This window comes from Rhinichthys klamathensis, unplaced genomic scaffold (assembly GCF_029890125.1).
Source record: "Rhinichthys klamathensis goyatoka isolate OS25496 unplaced genomic scaffold, OSU_Roscu_1.1 h1tg000180l_1, whole genome shotgun sequence".
Taxonomy (NCBI): domain Eukaryota; kingdom Metazoa; phylum Chordata; class Actinopteri; order Cypriniformes; family Leuciscidae; genus Rhinichthys; species Rhinichthys klamathensis.
Window position 1 is genome coordinate 134,558 of NW_026606708.1, and position 17,680 is coordinate 152,237.

Genomic DNA, 17,680 nt, shown 5'->3' on the forward strand with positions numbered 1-17,680 from the left:
GCCTACCTGAGCATTGTTTCTGACCATGTCCATCCCTTTATGGCCACCATGTACCCATCCTCTGATGGCTACTTCCAGCAGGATAATGCACCATGTCACAAAGCTCGAATCATTTCAAATTGGTTTCTTGAACATGACAATGAGTTCACTGTACTAAAATGGCCCCCACAGTCACCAGATCTCAACCCAATAAAGCATCTTTGGGATGTGGTGGAACGGGAGCTTCGTGCCCTGGATGTGCATCCCACAAATCTCCATCAACTGCAAGATGCTATCCTATCAATATGGGCCAACATTTCTAAAGAATGCTTTCAGCACCTTGTTGAATCAATGCCACGTAGAATTAAGGCAGTTCTGAAGGCGAAAGGGGGTCAAACACAGTATTAGTATGGTGTTCCTAATAATCCTTTAGGTGAGTGTATGTACGTGTGAACTCATGAGTCACTGTATTGAAAGGGGATCAGCTCAAGGACAGATATTTGCTAAATCATTTATAGAGAGATTAGTTCAAATCAGCTCAATCAATCCAGTGAAAGGGGGATCAGCTCAAATCAGTCACTAAAAAAAGCGTCAAAACTGAACAAGATGGATGGAAACTCACTGTCATGGATAGAGAGATCAGGTCTAATCACTGTATTGAAAGGGGGATCAGCTCAAGGAGAGGGAACAGCTCAAATCACAGTCACTGAATGAGGAATTAGCCCAAGAAAAGAGTTCAGCTAAAGTCACAGGCACAGAGAGAGAGAGAGAGAGATTAGATCAAATAGAGAAATCAGCTCAAATTACTATCAAGCTGCGTTCACACAGCAAGTGACACGCAGCACCAAAGCCACATGATCCCATTCATTTAAATGAAGAGCTGGCGATTTCCAGCAACATGGGCAAATGTGACCATTGGCGACAGGATGTAGGTGTGTCCAGCGAGGCCACAAAGTTGAGATATATTTAACTTTATGCAAATGAAGAGCCACTTTTGGGAGTGACAACCAATAGGAGTGAAGTCAGTGGAGTGATCCGTCAATACATCCTGTAGTGTATAGTGTCAGTGGCAAGATGGAGGAGAAGTTATTTTAGCGGTCAGCAAGTTTTCTATAATTTATTATGTCTATGGTACTTCCTTGAAAATAAATTCACTGTCGAATCAAATCACTGTCACTGACATAGAGAACAGCTTGAATCGCTCCTCTGAAATACGGATCAGCTCAAGCCGCTGTCATATAGAGAAGTTCAGGTAGAGAGATCAGCTCAAATCACTTCACTGAAAAGAGGATCAGCTTAAGGAGAGAGGGATCAGCTCAAAACAGAGTCACTGAAAAAGGGTCAAAATAAACAAGAGTGGTCAGCTCAAAACACTGTCACTGATAAAAAGATTGGATTAAATCCCTGTATTGAAAATTGGGATCAGCTCAAGGACGGGGATCAGCTAAAGGAGAAACATCAGTGTCACTGAAAAGGGGATGAACTCACAGCTCACATCACTGCCACAATATAGAAGCAATTGCTTAAATCATTGTTACTCAAAAAAAGGGATCAGCTCAAATCAGTGTCACTGATAGAGATGAGCTCTAATCACTGAAATTGGGATCAGCTCAAGGAGAGATATACATAAGCTTAAAATTAGGGAGAGAAAAGTAAGCTGATAAGCTCAGAGAAAGGGATCAGCAGCTCATGTCACTGTGATGGATGAAAGTCTTAGTTATGCAAGAAAGAAATCAGCTCCAGTCACAGACAGTTACACAGAAGAGGGACCAGACAGACCCCCCTTTGATCTATCATGAGTTTTTTAGGGAAGTACAACACTGCTCTTAACCTTCTCATGACTCGCCTAGTTTTACTATCTACAATACACACTCACTCAAACACACATAGACACCATAACCTGCCCATCACCACTTTGCATTCCTCAACAAACACTCTTTCCTCTCCTCTCATCTCCCACTCTCCCTCCCTCCTCCTTCCTGCTTTCTTTCCCAACACTAAGAGGAAGAATAGCTCGTAAACAGCGCTGTAAATAAAGGTAAAGCTTGTAAACAGAGATTATCAGTCCAAACAGTCTATAAAAATGGAGTCTTAAAGCATCAAAGCCAGAAAGAGATGAGAAGTTTTAACATCTTTTCAGAGGAAGAGACCCAAAACAGACACACATCCTTCATTCAAACTACTTACATATACAACCACGAATTTAGACTTGTTTATGCCTACACGCGCACTCTCAGATGCTGGCTACAGCACACTTGGCCTCATCTGTCGTGCACACAGTAGTAGGAGAGCGGCATATATGGCTGGAGAATTCCTCCACAGGTGGAGATAAGGGTGTAACGATGGAGTGTTGGCCCGGCAGGGTGCACTCATCCTGGGGAGGGCAGGCAGCTGAAGAGGGGCTCTCCAGTCTGTCTGGGCCATAAGAGGCAAAAGCAGGAACTGATAAGAAACTCAAGCATCCTCTTTACCACAGACAGACATACTCTTAACATCTAATCACCCATATCACCCTTTATCACAGTGAGAGGCAGAGAGAGTGTGTATAGGGGGTAGAGAATAAAAAAACTACAGCATAGGCCCCTACTGATACTTACTCATTTTTAACTGGTCAGGTTTTAAACATTTATATTAGACATGGTAAATGTAGAATTGACTATATAGCATAAATGTTCCATCAAGTGCATTTAATGGGAAAACTTTTATGATTTACAAGACTTTTGGCTATATATATATATATATATATTTTTTTTTTTTTTAAGGTTAAGACTGACATCTAGTGTTTGATATGAGCAACACATCGCTACATACATGTTCAAGGCAAAATAAAAATACATTTAGCGGTTAAAGGTGCACTTACTTTTCCTTAAACAGCTTTTACATATGGTAAATGAGTATTACATGTAAAAATAAATTATGTACACCGTACACAGAGGAAGAATCATAAGTGCCTAACAAAAGTTTATTTATTTTGCATGAAGATGGTCACTTCATGGGGACTATAATATTAATGACCAGGCAAATACTACAGATTTTACAACCATTTGTGTAAAAAAAAAATATATATATATTATTTTTATTTTTATCAGTCTGAAACTTCCAAGGCCGAAAGCACCATATATAGACACCATAGGGGGAAGATACAGATTATTGCCAACAAATATGTTTTTTAAATGGCTCTAGGTGTGTGTGTGTGGTGGGGGGGGGGGGGGGGGGGGGGGGGGGGGGGGTATACTTACTCTAGTATATTTTGTACTCTAATGTGTCTTTAAGAAAAGTAAGAGAGCCTTACTATTCCTCTCACCTGTCCCTAAAATCACTGGCAAACTCTATTCTCTCTCCAGCTCATACATTTTATCTCACAATATATTCCTCTCTGAATTTTTTTTTTTTTTACCACTCATTAAAACATGCTCAACATTTTCAGTGACATTACAAACAAACTGTTACCCTCAATCCAAAATATGTGGTTTTAGGTAAATCAAATAATAAATAATAATTATAAGTCTAGCCGTGATGTGTTATAAGTCAACGTGAAAATCACACACTTCAAATATGTGAGATGCAATATGTAAATTCTGGTAGCTTTGGTTTTGAGCTTATAAATCAGCTGATTTGGTATCAGATATAGTGTATAAAGTATGGTGTCCTGTGCTCAAATCTACAGGTTTTACAGACAAGGCTTAAGCTAGTCCCAGCCTAAATGCATGTTTGAGCAGTTTTTACTGAAAAACACTTGCTCTGGCATATCTTAAATCAATGCCATTGTTTTGTCTCAAGATGCTCACCACAGTAATGTTTTATTCTAAGGCACATTTATAAAATATACTTAAATGTCCTAACTGAACTAAGGCCTAATCCTGGCTTAATCTAAGCCTTGTCTGTGAAACGGGGCCTAAGAACTCCCCATGCCACATGACTGCGTTCACGCCAGCTGCGCTTAAAAAGACATTTTATTTATATAATAATATGCAAAAGTCATATACTATTTACCTCGCTATACAGACATATTTAAAAAATTCATAAAAATGTATAACAAATTGTTTTCTGGAAACTCCATCGGATTCTTATCTACATCTCCCCAAGTACCACTGTGGTGGTTTTATTGTTGTTTAACTATTTAATTAGGCCTATTTAATAAGTATTATGCCAAAGTCATATACTATTTACCTTGCTATACAGACATATTTTAAAAATTCATAAAAAATGTAAAATCAAATTGTTTTCTAAGCCTATACAACGCAAGATCATAGACGTGCAACGCATTTTTAAAGGGGTGTTTGATTATGATTTCACTTTTCTAACTTTAGTTAGTGTGTTGCTGTTTGAGCATAAACAACATCTGCAAAGTTAAGACACTCATATTTCAAAACAAAGGGAGATATTTTCTTTTTTAGGAATTGCTTTTTAAGGCCTACAACAAAAAGCTGGTTGGGACTACACTAGCTTCCTCCCAGGTTAGTGACATCACAACCCTAAAATGCACATAAACCCCACCCCCGGAACACGATTTATTATCAAGACAGAATAAGCTAATCAATGACTAGAAGATAACTACACATAAGCTACATAAATTCATCAACTAACCACTCAGAAATGTCTATGTTGTCACTTCTTCTTCAGTCTCTCCATCTTGTCTGACTCCGGTTTGAACATAAAAGGCTAAAAGTTTTTGAAATTTTCAGTGCATGTCTAATCGAAGCTGCTAAGAACGAGGTGTTGTAGCTCCGCCCTCTGTGCGGGGAGGAGCAGTTAATTTGCATTTAAAGGGACACACACAAAAACGGTGCGTTTTTGCTCACCCTCAAAAAGTGACAATTTTAACATGATATAAAAATATCTGTGGGCTATTTTGAGCTAAAACTTCACATACACACTCTGGTGACATCAAAGACTTATTTTACATCTTGTGAAATGGGCATTATACCACCCCTTTAACTTTAAGCTTCTCCGATGTGCAGATGCATAACTGTGCAGGTGCCCGGAGCAAAACTAGGCTGGGGTATAAATACATATTCCCGATATTAGTGTTAGCTGCACTAGTTTTTAAAATAAAATTATATTTTACCTGAGTTTAGTCTCCGAATGGGATGCAAGAACATATTTGTCCTTGGGCAACACGCAAAAAAACAAACAAACAATGCTACGCGATACCAGAGTTAGTAGCTCTAATGAACAAATGACTCTTGTCAGTTCAAAAAATGAGCCGGTTCCGGTGTTGTCTTTTAATCCAGTTAGCCCGCATGTGTGAAACACCCTGTCCAGCGTCCTGTATACTATTTTACGTAATTGCCTGAACTCCTTTTTATAAGCAAAAACAAAATGGACAATATAAATGAAATAGCCTACACCCATCAGAAACGAACACCACATATCTGCACCGGCAAGACTTTTCAAGATTTGGTGTATATTTGGAGCACCTGCTCCCTCTGACCACCAGAGAGCGCACTTTAACCTCTCCGAGCACCTGAATAGAGTTTTATAATAATGTGCTTTTTTACTCCTTTAATTTTTCCAACTAGAGCTTTGGACATTTCCTGGAGGATCTCTCTTTATCAGAAGTAAATGAAGTGTATATGTTACGTTTTCATTGTAGAAGAACAAACCTATCGTAGATCTTAAGTTTCGTTTCCTCCGTCTTACTTCCGCTGAAACAGCTGCGCTTTCATTTTTAAAGCCAGTGTGGATCATAACTGACGCTTACTGTAGGCTACATTACCACAGAGCTCACGGTACCAACGGCAAGAAGCATGGTACAGAAAAAGCTTTCTAAAGCTGATTTGCTTGCAGTTGGATTGGACTTTATAGAGTGGCTGGAGGAAAGCAACAGGAGAGCCACTACTGATAGAACCACTCTCAAAACAGCCTACAATGAAGAGTTCCGAGACAGGTAATCATTTGACATGTTTTATTTATTTCTATTTATTTATTGCTTATATTACGTATTCTTCTTACGTAGGCTACACTGAAATGATCGATATTTGCATTGCCTACATTCAAACATTTGTTTAAAGAGGAAGTGCATACAGTGTAAACAAACAACTTTTTCTTTCTTCAGAAGTTAAATTACACGTTTAAATTCTTTATTTGGGCATTTCTCAGATTAAGGGCCAAATTGGGTTGTTGCAATTTTGAAAATTAAAATCCCAAATTTGACTAATTGGTATACATCAAATTATCAGCCCTTAAGTCAGGAACAACGTTATGAGCTTGGTTGAGACCATAAGATAAGGGAATTTATGAATTTTTGCCATTTTTTTTAACTATGTCAAGTAAATGTGTCATTACCATCACATCATCGAATATATGTAAAAAAAAAAAAACTTAAATGATAAATCAGTGCTTTTAAAATATTTTGTGGTTTCACATGGAATCTATTTTATCTTGAACTCTAATGGGATTGTTGATTTTTACTTGTAAGATGAATTATAGTCATTTAAGTATCTACATTTCTGATTCATCAATCTACCCTGGCTTGGAATATAAGCTTATTTTAAGTGAATGCCATATATCAAAACTTTTTTAATACAGTGATAATTTAGACTGTCCAACATTGTCAGATATATTGTAGGATGTTTTTGTAATTTATACATAATTTATTGGCAAAAATATGTATGGTGATGGTGATGGTGATGACATTGCCGTTCTGGTAATGACAGTTTGTTGCGGTGATGACAAATCACTGATCATAACCTATTGTAATTTAAGAGCCTAAGTGACTTCAGACTAACAAAAAAACACCAGCTAGTAATCGGTTTAAACATCAAAACATAGTTTAATCTGATTATGGAAGACCAAACAGGAACTGTGTGTATCTGCCGTCATCACCACAACCTGTCATTACCAGCACAAGCTGTAATGTGCATTATGTGCTGGTAATGACTGTGCTGGTAATGACAATTTAGTAAAAAAACTAGCCTTGCTAGCAAAGATGATGACTAAGCAAGTGTAGCTAGCTTTCTACATGTAATGTACACCATTTTAACTATTAAAGTGATAAAAATAATCCAAAAATGTTGAAAAAAACAGAAATACAACACATATGGTAATGACGCATAATAAGTGTACATGCCCAACACAAAAAATAAAGAGTAGATTTACTTAATTTTCTGGACATCAAGGCATCAGTCTTGCAGCTTGAAATCCATGTGCTCCACTATGCTATTAGGTTACCATGGCTACCAAATAAACTTTTGATGAAAAAACAGTTAAAAAGTGCCTTTATGCAGAGCGTGTTGGTAATGACAGCTAAACCATGTGACAGGTAGAAATTAAGCAAAATAAAGTACAAAATGCATATATATGCTTAATCCGTGCATGTAGTTTATTAGTTCAGGTAACATTTAATTCATATGCATATTTTTTTTTATTAATTTGTGATAAATAATGTTTGAGATATGGCACGACATGTGAAAACTCTGGTGGCGGACAACACCAAAACACAGATATTGTACCACAAAACACCAATAAAATGTGTTAAAATCATTAGTAAGAGTAGCCATAAAAAAGTCTAGGCTTGTTTTTGTTTATACTAATTAGTGGTGCTAAAATGTATTAGATTTAATTAGTTTTTAATAGAATTACGCCCTGTGGACAGAAATAGGCCCGAATTCTGGGAAATACCCATTTATTTTTGTAAAATCAAAGTTTCAACCTGGAATGTTCACTTTGAATTTTCTGATAGCCTACTGAAAATTGAGTCAAAACCGTGAAAATAAAATGACCGCAATTAGTGACAGATATGAGTGGACAGAATTAACAATATTATGAGGCAATTATGAAAACACACATAGCCTACATATTTATTTATTTAACGCATTTTTATCCACAGGGATGGAGTCAGAGACCCAAACTTCTCTTCAGTTCTCTTTGCAATGAGAATGTGCAGAAAAGCGCGCGTCACCAAGACAGATGTTTACTTTGGCCGAAATGTAAGAAACCTCTTTTTTATTAACCACTGGCTGACAGTTTGTAATTCTATCGTTGATGTCCATTAAGAGTGATTTATGTTGTCAATGGCAGTATGCTTGTAGTTCTGTTCTGTAGCTAAATTGTGTGTGTGTGTGTGTGTTTGTGTGTGTGTGTGTGTGTGTGTGTGTGTGTGTGTGTGTGTGTGTGTGTGTGTGTGTGTGTGTGTGTGTGTGTGTGTGTGTGTGTGTGTGTGTGTGTGTGTGTGTGTGTGTGTGTGTGTGTGTGTGTGTGTGTGTGTGTGTGTGTGTGTGTGTGTGTGTGTGTTTATAGCTACACAACTAGAAACAGTCTGTGGACGTGTTTACTTTTTTTCTTTTTTTTTTTAAAGATCTTCTCATGATTACATGCGGTTTGTAGGCTAATGCTATAAATTGTTTTTGGAAAGCATAACAGATGTGTCTGAATTTGAAGCCGGAATAGTTTCATTTTCATCAAACTGCAACCTTTGATCAGAGTTAGCCTAATTGATTCAATATTATCTCTTGACCAGCTGATGGTACACTCCTTCAGATGCACATTACACTGAGTCATCTATAACCTCTTGCATTAGGGGTAATTAGTTTAAATATCATGTGTGAAAAATGATACCACTAAAATACCAGTAAATCAGTTCTGGCAAATTTCTGATATGAGAAGTTGTAACAATACCATGTAAATTACCAATATGATGCTATTGATGAACAAAGTATAGGATAACTATTATGAGGACTCTCTATACATTCAGCCGATGTTATGCAACTCTATGCAGTTTAGTCAGATTCTTGCTTTGTCTGGTTGGTGATTTTTATTTTTTATTTATTGATGCCACAGCTTATTTTAAAACACATTTTTGCTAGCTTATATAATTATATCTGTATTTTTATTTGCCACTTACTATACAATAGTTGCCATTTTTATGTAGATTATTATGCCATACTTTCATAAAACAGCATCATTTCAGTGTCTTGCATCAATTCAAGACAACTGTCATATGCTAGGATGTGTAGCACTGCAATTTATTACTCAAGCTAATTAATTTTTATGAAAAAAGGTGGTAGTACAGACAAAAAAAAAGAAAAAAATAGTAAATCAAGACAGCACAGCTGGGCATAAACCTCTCTGCTGAATGTTAATAATAAAGTGATAAAACCACACCAATCTCCACTCTGCCATTTCAGACAAGGTCAACAATGCCTCATGAGAAATAGAGTCACGCTAATTGTCTTTGAGGAATCTTTGGAGAGGGACACAGTAAAAGAGAAATACACAACATGCACTCAGCTGTTGTGTTTTATGGGGACTTTACATAGACATTTTATGCAAACTGTATATTCTATCCCCTAAAACCTACCCATCACAGGATACTTTCTGCATTTTTGCATTTTCAAGCTGTTTTCCTCATCTTTCCTCATCTCATCATTTCCCCATAATGTAGGATTTACACGCACTGAAAAGCAACTAGCATGAGTTATTGTTTTTAATAATAAAAGATACAATACATTACCTGCTATGTTAACTTCTTTGATCTCAACAAGGTAGAATAATTAGTCATGAAACTAACTGGTCATGGCTAACATGAAACTGTGATTAATGGCTTATCGAATCTGGGGAATTTATAACCCTACAATTATATGATCAGATAGTTCTGTCATAAATGAGCTGGTTATACAGGGCATAACAATAAGGATAGCCTCCTAGTGTGGGGCAAGTGTGAGACATTTTTGAGTCAGTGATGCTACAGTCACTTGCATTTGCTGGGTTGCTGCTGATAATTTGACATTTGTGGGTTTTTTTCTTGTGAATTTTAATATTGAATGAAAAATAGACATTTCTAGCTAATATAAAAGTTAGTGCTGTCAATCGATTAAAAAAATTAACTCGATTAATAATTTTTTTCCTGTGATTAATCGAAATTAAAAACCTATTTTTTTATAGGTTTATATTTAGTTTATATATTTTAGTCATTTCACAGTTTCTACATTCCAATTTAATAGAGACAACATAAAGACATATTTTAAATACTTGTTAAATGGCATCTTTTTATGAATGAAGGTCAGTATCACTGATACTAATACAGCTATTGATGTCTGGATAAAAAAAAAAAAATATCCCCCAATTTTAAACATTAATTATAGCCATTCAACATTACAGTATCAATTTGTTTGTTTAACATTTATTAGGCTTAAAAAAATATAACAACTTTAAATTTAAGTGAACTTAAAACAATCCACATAAACCCATAATACATGTAATATTTACCTGTGCCATTCCTACTGTACCTGTCTAGCATATACAGAACAATATACAGAAATTGAATAAAGTTATCAAACAGTATGCACGGCATAAATTATAGATTAAATATAGACTAATCCTTATTAAAGCTACGAAAGTTCATTAGTCAAGAGCAGTGAGTAATTTTCTCTGTTCCCTTTGTTCTTTGATTAACTTTACTGACAGAAAGCTGTATTGGCTGCTGACTCTTTAGAACAGCACATGACGTGTATCTCACACGCGTCTCATTCTCTCACAACTCTTTACGTTCATTTAAGACTTTATTTAACTCCTTTAAGACTGCTCTTATGTTATGAGGATACTCAACAAAACAGACATTTTGGCATAATTGTGTGTGTTATTGTTCGTACAAGCGCGAAAGAGAACTAACTGTATTCTGGCGCGCATCTTTCAGTGTGTCGTGTGTGTGTGTCACATAGACAGGACATTCACTGACAGCGCTGTCTCTTTTGTTTTGTCGCGCTTGAATGGTTTAAAAGCATTTACATTGATAGATTTATTATTAACCTTTATTTAACCAGGTTATCTCATTGAGATTTAAAACCTCTTTTCCTAGAAAGATCTGGCCAAAATGACAGTGTATTGACAGCGCACAATAACAAATATGAACAACAAACACACGTACAACAACATAAACAATCAACATTAGACTATTTAAAAGTACAATTTATACATGCTATGGATTTTAAAATAACTAATTATTGATAGTTACATATTAAAAACAGTGACAGCATAGCATCTATTTCCAAAGATTTCATGTAGTGTTTAAATTGACCAAAATAAATCACATCTCGCAACTTCAAATCCAACTGCATTGTGTTCCATGTGGAAGGGGCTGCATAACTAAAGGCCTTCATACCGAGCTTTGTACGGACCTTAGGTACAGACAACAAATATTACCAGAAAATTACCAGAGCGCAAATTGTAAGAACAGTTGCTGCGAGACATATAAGTGCAAAGATAAGATGGGAGCATATCCAACATAGACTTGTAAATAAACGTAAGCCAATGAATGTGCCTCCTCACTGATAATGAAGGCCAGTTTGTCATTTTGTACAAAGTACAATGATGTGTTGATGCTTTACATCCAGTCACAAATCTTAGTGCACTATGAAAGATAGTATCCAACAAAGATAAACATTTAACAGGCGCATTTCTGTAGAGCAGGTCACCATAATCAAGTGCAGTGAGAAATGTTGCAGCAACTATAATCTCCTCCTAGTTTTCCAAGAAAAACAGGCTTTGTTTCTAAAATAAAATCCTATTTTTAATTTGAGCTTCTGTACCAATTTATTAATGTGCAACTTAAAAGAGAGCTGATCATCAATTAATATACCCAAATATGTATACAGTTTGACTTGTTCAATCTGTTCCCCATGTATAGTAGAAATACTTGGAAGACTTTCAAGTAACTTCCAAGTATTTTCTTATATTATAAGTATTTTCTTACATTATAATCTTACATTATAAGATTGTGATCATATAATGTAAATCTAGCCAAAGGATACAAATTAACGGATGCTGCGTATACGTTCATACTTTTACTTCAAATTCACTAAATCCCTCCTTCAGCCCATTCAGAAATGCCATTACTTGTGTAGAAACCTATACATAGGAGCCTGATACAAAATGTAATATTAAACAAAAACTTTAGACGGACTTAGAGGCTTTTGCATCTGAAGTCTTCATATATAATATAAATATATTTATATACTGTCAGTGTTTAATAATATTTAATTAGTTATTTTCCATTTTAATTAAACTTTTTTAGTCATTTTGATATGCTTTTGTCATTTTTATTATTTTTGATATATTGTCATTTCCATTTAACTTTAATTTGTTTTTATTTCAGTTTTAGTTTAATTTTAGAACTTTAGCTTCAACTTATTTATTTATTTTTAGTTACCAAAGCAACTTTTATAATGTTGTTCAAGATTAAGTTAACGTAGCCTATTTCATCTAATATTTATATTTTATTTAATTTCTGAATTTCAATTACCGAAACTCAGCAAAAATCTGAAACACTGGACCTGCAAAAAAATAAAATAAAAAAATACTGTTATTGTTATATCATAACTGTTGAGCCCTGTTACAATGTAATGTGTTTCTGAGAATGGCCAAAGACTGACAACCCTATTGTGGCATTTCTAGGTCCGAACGAGGCCACTTGATCAATGGGACAGACCCCATCGCAGACAGTCAATCAAAGCTAATCCCCCTACTATGAGAAATGGTAGCTCACCGCCATCCGCTAGTGCGCAGGGTCCTGACCCACCATCAGTGCCAGGGCCAGAGAGTGGAGTCAGAGGCAGGAGAAAACTGGCAAAAGACATCCTACGTCGACTGAACAGTACAGAGAGGTGAACTGGCCTCTTTGAACAGTGGATAGAAACCAACCTCTGAAAATACATCGAAATATCAAAACAGTGTTGCTGCTCTTTCCTTCCCAGGTCTGTGTTTATAGCTGATAAGCATGGGGTGCGGGTGTCCTCAGAGCTGCAAATAGAGGATGGCAAGATCCAGTTGTGTGTGGAACAGGCAGAAGTTTATGAGCTGAAGCTGTTTGTGGAGAACACGGGTCAAGAGGCCGTGTATTTCACTTACTACACTGCTCTTCACTGGCTGCAGTGTTTCACTCTGGAAGACAGCAAGAAAGTCACACGCAACAATGAACTCCGCCTGGAACCATGTGAGTGCAACCAAACCTTACAGCAATACAAGAGAAACGGGTGTTTTTTGAGGGGGTACATTTGGTACTGTAGCTTGCTAGTGACTTTTGCTGTGACTTTTCCTGCTTCCGAATATGCCTACTTCCATTTTATATAGTAGGCAAAAAACAGTATGTGAGCTGAGTAGTATGTCACAATTCATAGTATTCATTAAACAGTAGGCGAAAAGTACCTTGATGTCCGGCGAGATTCTGAACTGTGCATCTAATGTGCACTTTACTATCCTGTGAGGCCACGGAAGAGGATTTGTGAATGGCAGTGAAGCAACTAAACTGACGCCATAGGTCAAATGACAGTCAAGACGCATGGATGTAGTACATCCAGATTAACATTCATACTACTCACTTTCTTACTATATAGATGTATTTTTTGTCAATGGTCCATATGTAGTGTCTACTATACAGTATGTGATTTCAGACACAGCGTTTAATTTGATATATTAGAAATGTATGAAAAATGTTTTTGGTGCGGCGGTTGCCACACGTGCCTATGATGGGTTGGGCTGTGGTGCTGCTAAGGAGTTTTGAACAGGTTTGAACCCAACCTGTTTCTCTCTCTCTCACTCTCAATTTTAAAGGTGAAAAGTATGAGGTGACCTTGAAATTCAAATCAGATGATATGGGAGTTCATTCAGCCATTCTGGCATTTGAGTTTAAGGAAAATACCCAGGTCACCACCCGTCCTTTCCACATTGTGCGCTTCATTGAGGCAGAGTACAGGTCTGAGCTTACAGCACTACTGGGTCCTACAGCACCATTTAGACATCAAAAGCTTGAGACCTATGAGCCAATGAGGTGCAACATAGATGAGGGCATTCCACCCGAGAGGTGAGAGGAAAATCCCTCTTTTTAGGGATTATATACACTTCTGTTTTCCCCTGTGTTTATTTGTACAGAAATCAATCACTTGCATGTTGTTTTTTTCTTCTCTTTTGCAGTTCTACCCAAAGCTTTTTGAAATTTGTGCTGCCACTGGTGCCTTACCATCTTCCTTCTTACATCTCTGACTTAGTTGAGGTCCTGAAAGTTAACCGTTCTTTCCCGAGTCTCAGAACACAGCTCCAGGAACAAAAGTTAGTGGTCTTAAGCTCCAATTGTGCTTTTTACAGTTGATCTGAGACCTGTTACTAGTCCCTGAATGGTACAGAAAATCTCCCTGCATGTGCATGTATAAGAAAAGCCATTGTGACTGTTTTCTCTTTTGGTGGTTTGTAGGTCACTACTTGACAGTGATCTGGATTTTCTGAACTACGATAAGCGCTTTGATTTACTTTTGTACCTGGAGGAGGATCAGATGCGTCTGGACATTAAGAGATATAACAAAGAAGATGTGTCCATGGAGAAGGACCATGAGAACAGACGACTGCTGGTCTTAGAGGTGAGTGGCAGCTTCTTTCTGTCTGTTAATAAAGCATGTGATTGTGTTTGTTAGACCCTCAGACTGACAGCAGAAGGACTCCATAGCAGCTTTCATTGGCCAAGGACTACTCAGAGGCCATCTGAAGCATGTTAAGCAACCAATCACAGTTTGTTTTGTTCATAGTCATGTTTAGGGGCGTGAAAATGTTATGTCGATGTCCTTACATAAAAGACTGGATTCTCACAAAACAATCCTTCCAACCACTATAGATAGAGTCTCAAATAGCTTACCTGATCTATCTCAGCTGCTCAGTGAACCCACACAAACAGACAGTGGTGGAGGAAGTACTGAATCTCAGTACTTAAGTAAAAGTACAAATAACCAGAGACATATTTACTTTAGTAAAAGTAGAAGTACCACAATGACAACCTTACTTAAGTAAAAAGTAAAAAGTACCTGATTTTAAATGTACTTTAAGTATTAAAAGTAAAAGTACTTGCATAACAATTTCTCTTAATGTCTATATTCTAATGATTAATAAAACAGTTAATTCTAACTCATTCAACCTAATACTCATATAATTATGTTCAATATGATGGAAAAGCAGTTATATTTTAAGTTTTTGTCACCATTTCTGAAGAAGCTTGCAATTAGGCAATATACACATCAAGCTTACTATATACCCTTACTATATACGGTATATATATATATATATATATATATATATATATATATATATATACAAACACACATACTATGTTAAAACGCCGTATATGACGGCGTTTGGCTGTAAACGCGATTAATTTATGGCGTAATTCTGAACCTCTTGGCTTGCCATACTAATCCTAACCAAACGCATAATTACACACGCACCCCACATCACTACTAAACCTACCGATGCGTTTCCTATGCATGTAAAAACAAATTTTCGCGTTTAAATTGCACGATAAACACACTGCGTGCTATAGAGAGGCATTTAGTGTGACCGGGTTGATATATCTATGGCAACCAAACTTCACTGGTGAGACAGAAACGTGTGATGAACGGACGGTCAGGATGACGTTTTGGCAGGGGAAAACTGATCAGAAAATTTAACGAAAATGTAACAGAACGTTGTAGAAATGTAGTGGAGTAGAAAGTATAATAATTACTGCAAAATGTAACGAAGTAAAAGTAAAAAGTATGCACTATTGATTCTACTTAAGTAAAGTACAGATACGTGAAAAATGTACTTAGGTAAAGTAACGAAGTATTTGTACTTCGTTACATTCCACCACTGCAAACAGATGGACTAGAGGAAATGACTAGCAGTTTGAGCACCATTTTCTCTAGTACATTAGATATTGTTGCACGAATTAGATTAAAAAAGGTTAGAGAGAAAACTAAAGCACCATGGTACTACGCATGTTATCAAAACTCGTAACTTAGAGCTCAAATGGAAACAAACTTATTTAGAGGTCTTTAGAATCGCGTGGAAAGACAGTATGTCACGTTATAAAAAGGCTCTAAAAGCAGCCATGGCTGAGCATCTCCGCAAACTAATAGAAAATAACCAAAATAATCCAAGGATTTATTTAACACCGTGGCTAGACTAACAAATAAACAGACAGCACCTGAGCAAAATATTCTGTTACAGTGTAGTAGTAATGATTTTATGAATTTCTTCACTGAGAAAATAGAAAGCATCGGAAACACAATTGTAAATGTACAATCTTTTATGGTGTCTTATGATTTAGCCTCAATTATCGCCCCTCAAGAACAACTACACCGCTTTACAACTATAGGACAGGAAGAGCTAAATAAACTTATCATTGCATCTAAACCAACATGTTTATTAGATCCAATACCCACTAAACTACTGAAAGAAGTGTTACCTGTAGTGGAAGAGCCTCTTCTCAATATTATTAACTCGTCTTTATTTTTAGGTCATGTTCCAAGAATATTCAAGCTGACCAAGCCTGTATCTCAATACTAGTTCTACTCAATCTTAGCGCTGCGTTCGACACTATAGATCATAAAATACTCTTGGATCGACTACAAAACTACACTGGTGTTCAGGGACAGGCATTAAGCTGGTTTAGATCGTACTTATCAGACCGTTACCATTTTGTCTGTTCAAATGGGGAAAAATCGAAGATAACGTCAGTAGACTATGGAGTGCCGCAAGGATCGGTGTTAGGCCCTCTGCTATTCTCAATATATATGCTGCCACTTGGTAATATTATAAGAAAACATGGAATTAATTTCCACTGTTATGCTGATTATATATTTCATCACGACCAGATGAAAACACTAACTTATCTAAATTGACAGAGTGTCTTAAAGATATAAAATACTGGATGACGTGTAATTTCCTGCTATTATTAAATTCAGATAAAACGGAGGTATTACTTATTGGTCCACTTAATTTCACAGTTGCGAACAAAGCGGCTTTCTTCTTCCATGAGGGGTTTGGCCTCACAACGGCTTTGTTTCCAGACGAACTGTTAAAGAACGCAACACACACGTCTCCCGGAAATAGTTTAGAATTCAACCAATTGGATGATGACTTCAAAACTCCCGAAGTGTTTCCCATTTTGTGTGCTTTATCCATCAGACGGGCATGGGAATGACGTCTGAGGCTGAGACTAGTGTTGGGCACATACAGAGACTCAAACGCCTAGATGACATGTACATGGCTCTTTAAGGGACAGTGCATCCCAAATTGAAAATTCTGTCATTATTTATTCAATTGTTTTTACTCAAAATATTATGTTTTTCGCTGATAATTTTCTACTCCACTGAAGACATTAAATGGACTACAAAGAAAAAAATATAAATAACAGCAAATGGTTTTGGAACAACATGATACATTGTCATATTGGGGTGAACTGTCCCTTTAAGTAGTATGTACTTTTATATTTGTTAGAAAGTGATGCCGTTTGAGGTCTGTCTGTGTATCTCTTGTGTTAAAGCTCCCTGGTGTATCAGAGAACAGGCCATCAGTCCTGAGGGGAGATCACCTGCTTCTCACCAAGAGTGAGGAGGTCAATTTCTCAACTGTGACCAAATACAAGGGCTACGTCCACAGAGTGGAACTGGATCAAGTCAAACTGGGCTTCTCCAGAAGGTATGAAGTATGATGAGTTTATATAAGCCTTTAAGCTAAAGAGTATTTGAAAGGGTCACACTTAAAAATTACAAGACTCAAGGCTTTGTTTTTCCCAAATTAACCTCAAAATCAGAAATATATATCATCATATTCTGCCCATGTCTTGTAAATTATATAAAACAGAGCATTCAAAACTGACCAACCTATATACATTTAGGGTAACAAAACAAAGTTTTGAATACTAATTTTTTTTTTTTTTTTTACTTTTGTTCAGCAAGGT

At 36.5% G+C, this 17,680-nt stretch overlaps 1 protein-coding gene across 1 annotated transcript in view; it reads left to right on the forward strand.

The window, feature by feature from the left end:
* The first annotated feature begins 5,579 nt into the window (after positions 1-5,579).
* The window catches only part of LOC130094534 (putative helicase mov-10-B.1), a 34,158-nt gene continuing 22,057 nt past the window's right edge, over positions 5,580-17,680 (forward strand). The window contains exons 1-8 of the mRNA XM_056260854.1: positions 5,580-5,869; positions 7,811-7,910; positions 12,373-12,581; positions 12,672-12,910; positions 13,528-13,777; positions 13,888-14,022; positions 14,165-14,327; positions 17,264-17,418. Of these exons, the coding sequence (XP_056116829.1) occupies positions 5,730-5,869; positions 7,811-7,910; positions 12,373-12,581; positions 12,672-12,910; positions 13,528-13,777; positions 13,888-14,022; positions 14,165-14,327; positions 17,264-17,418 (1,391 nt within the window). The 5' untranslated portion in view covers positions 5,580-5,729. The remainder of the gene's footprint in view (positions 5,870-7,810; positions 7,911-12,372; positions 12,582-12,671; positions 12,911-13,527; positions 13,778-13,887; positions 14,023-14,164; positions 14,328-17,263; positions 17,419-17,680) is intronic.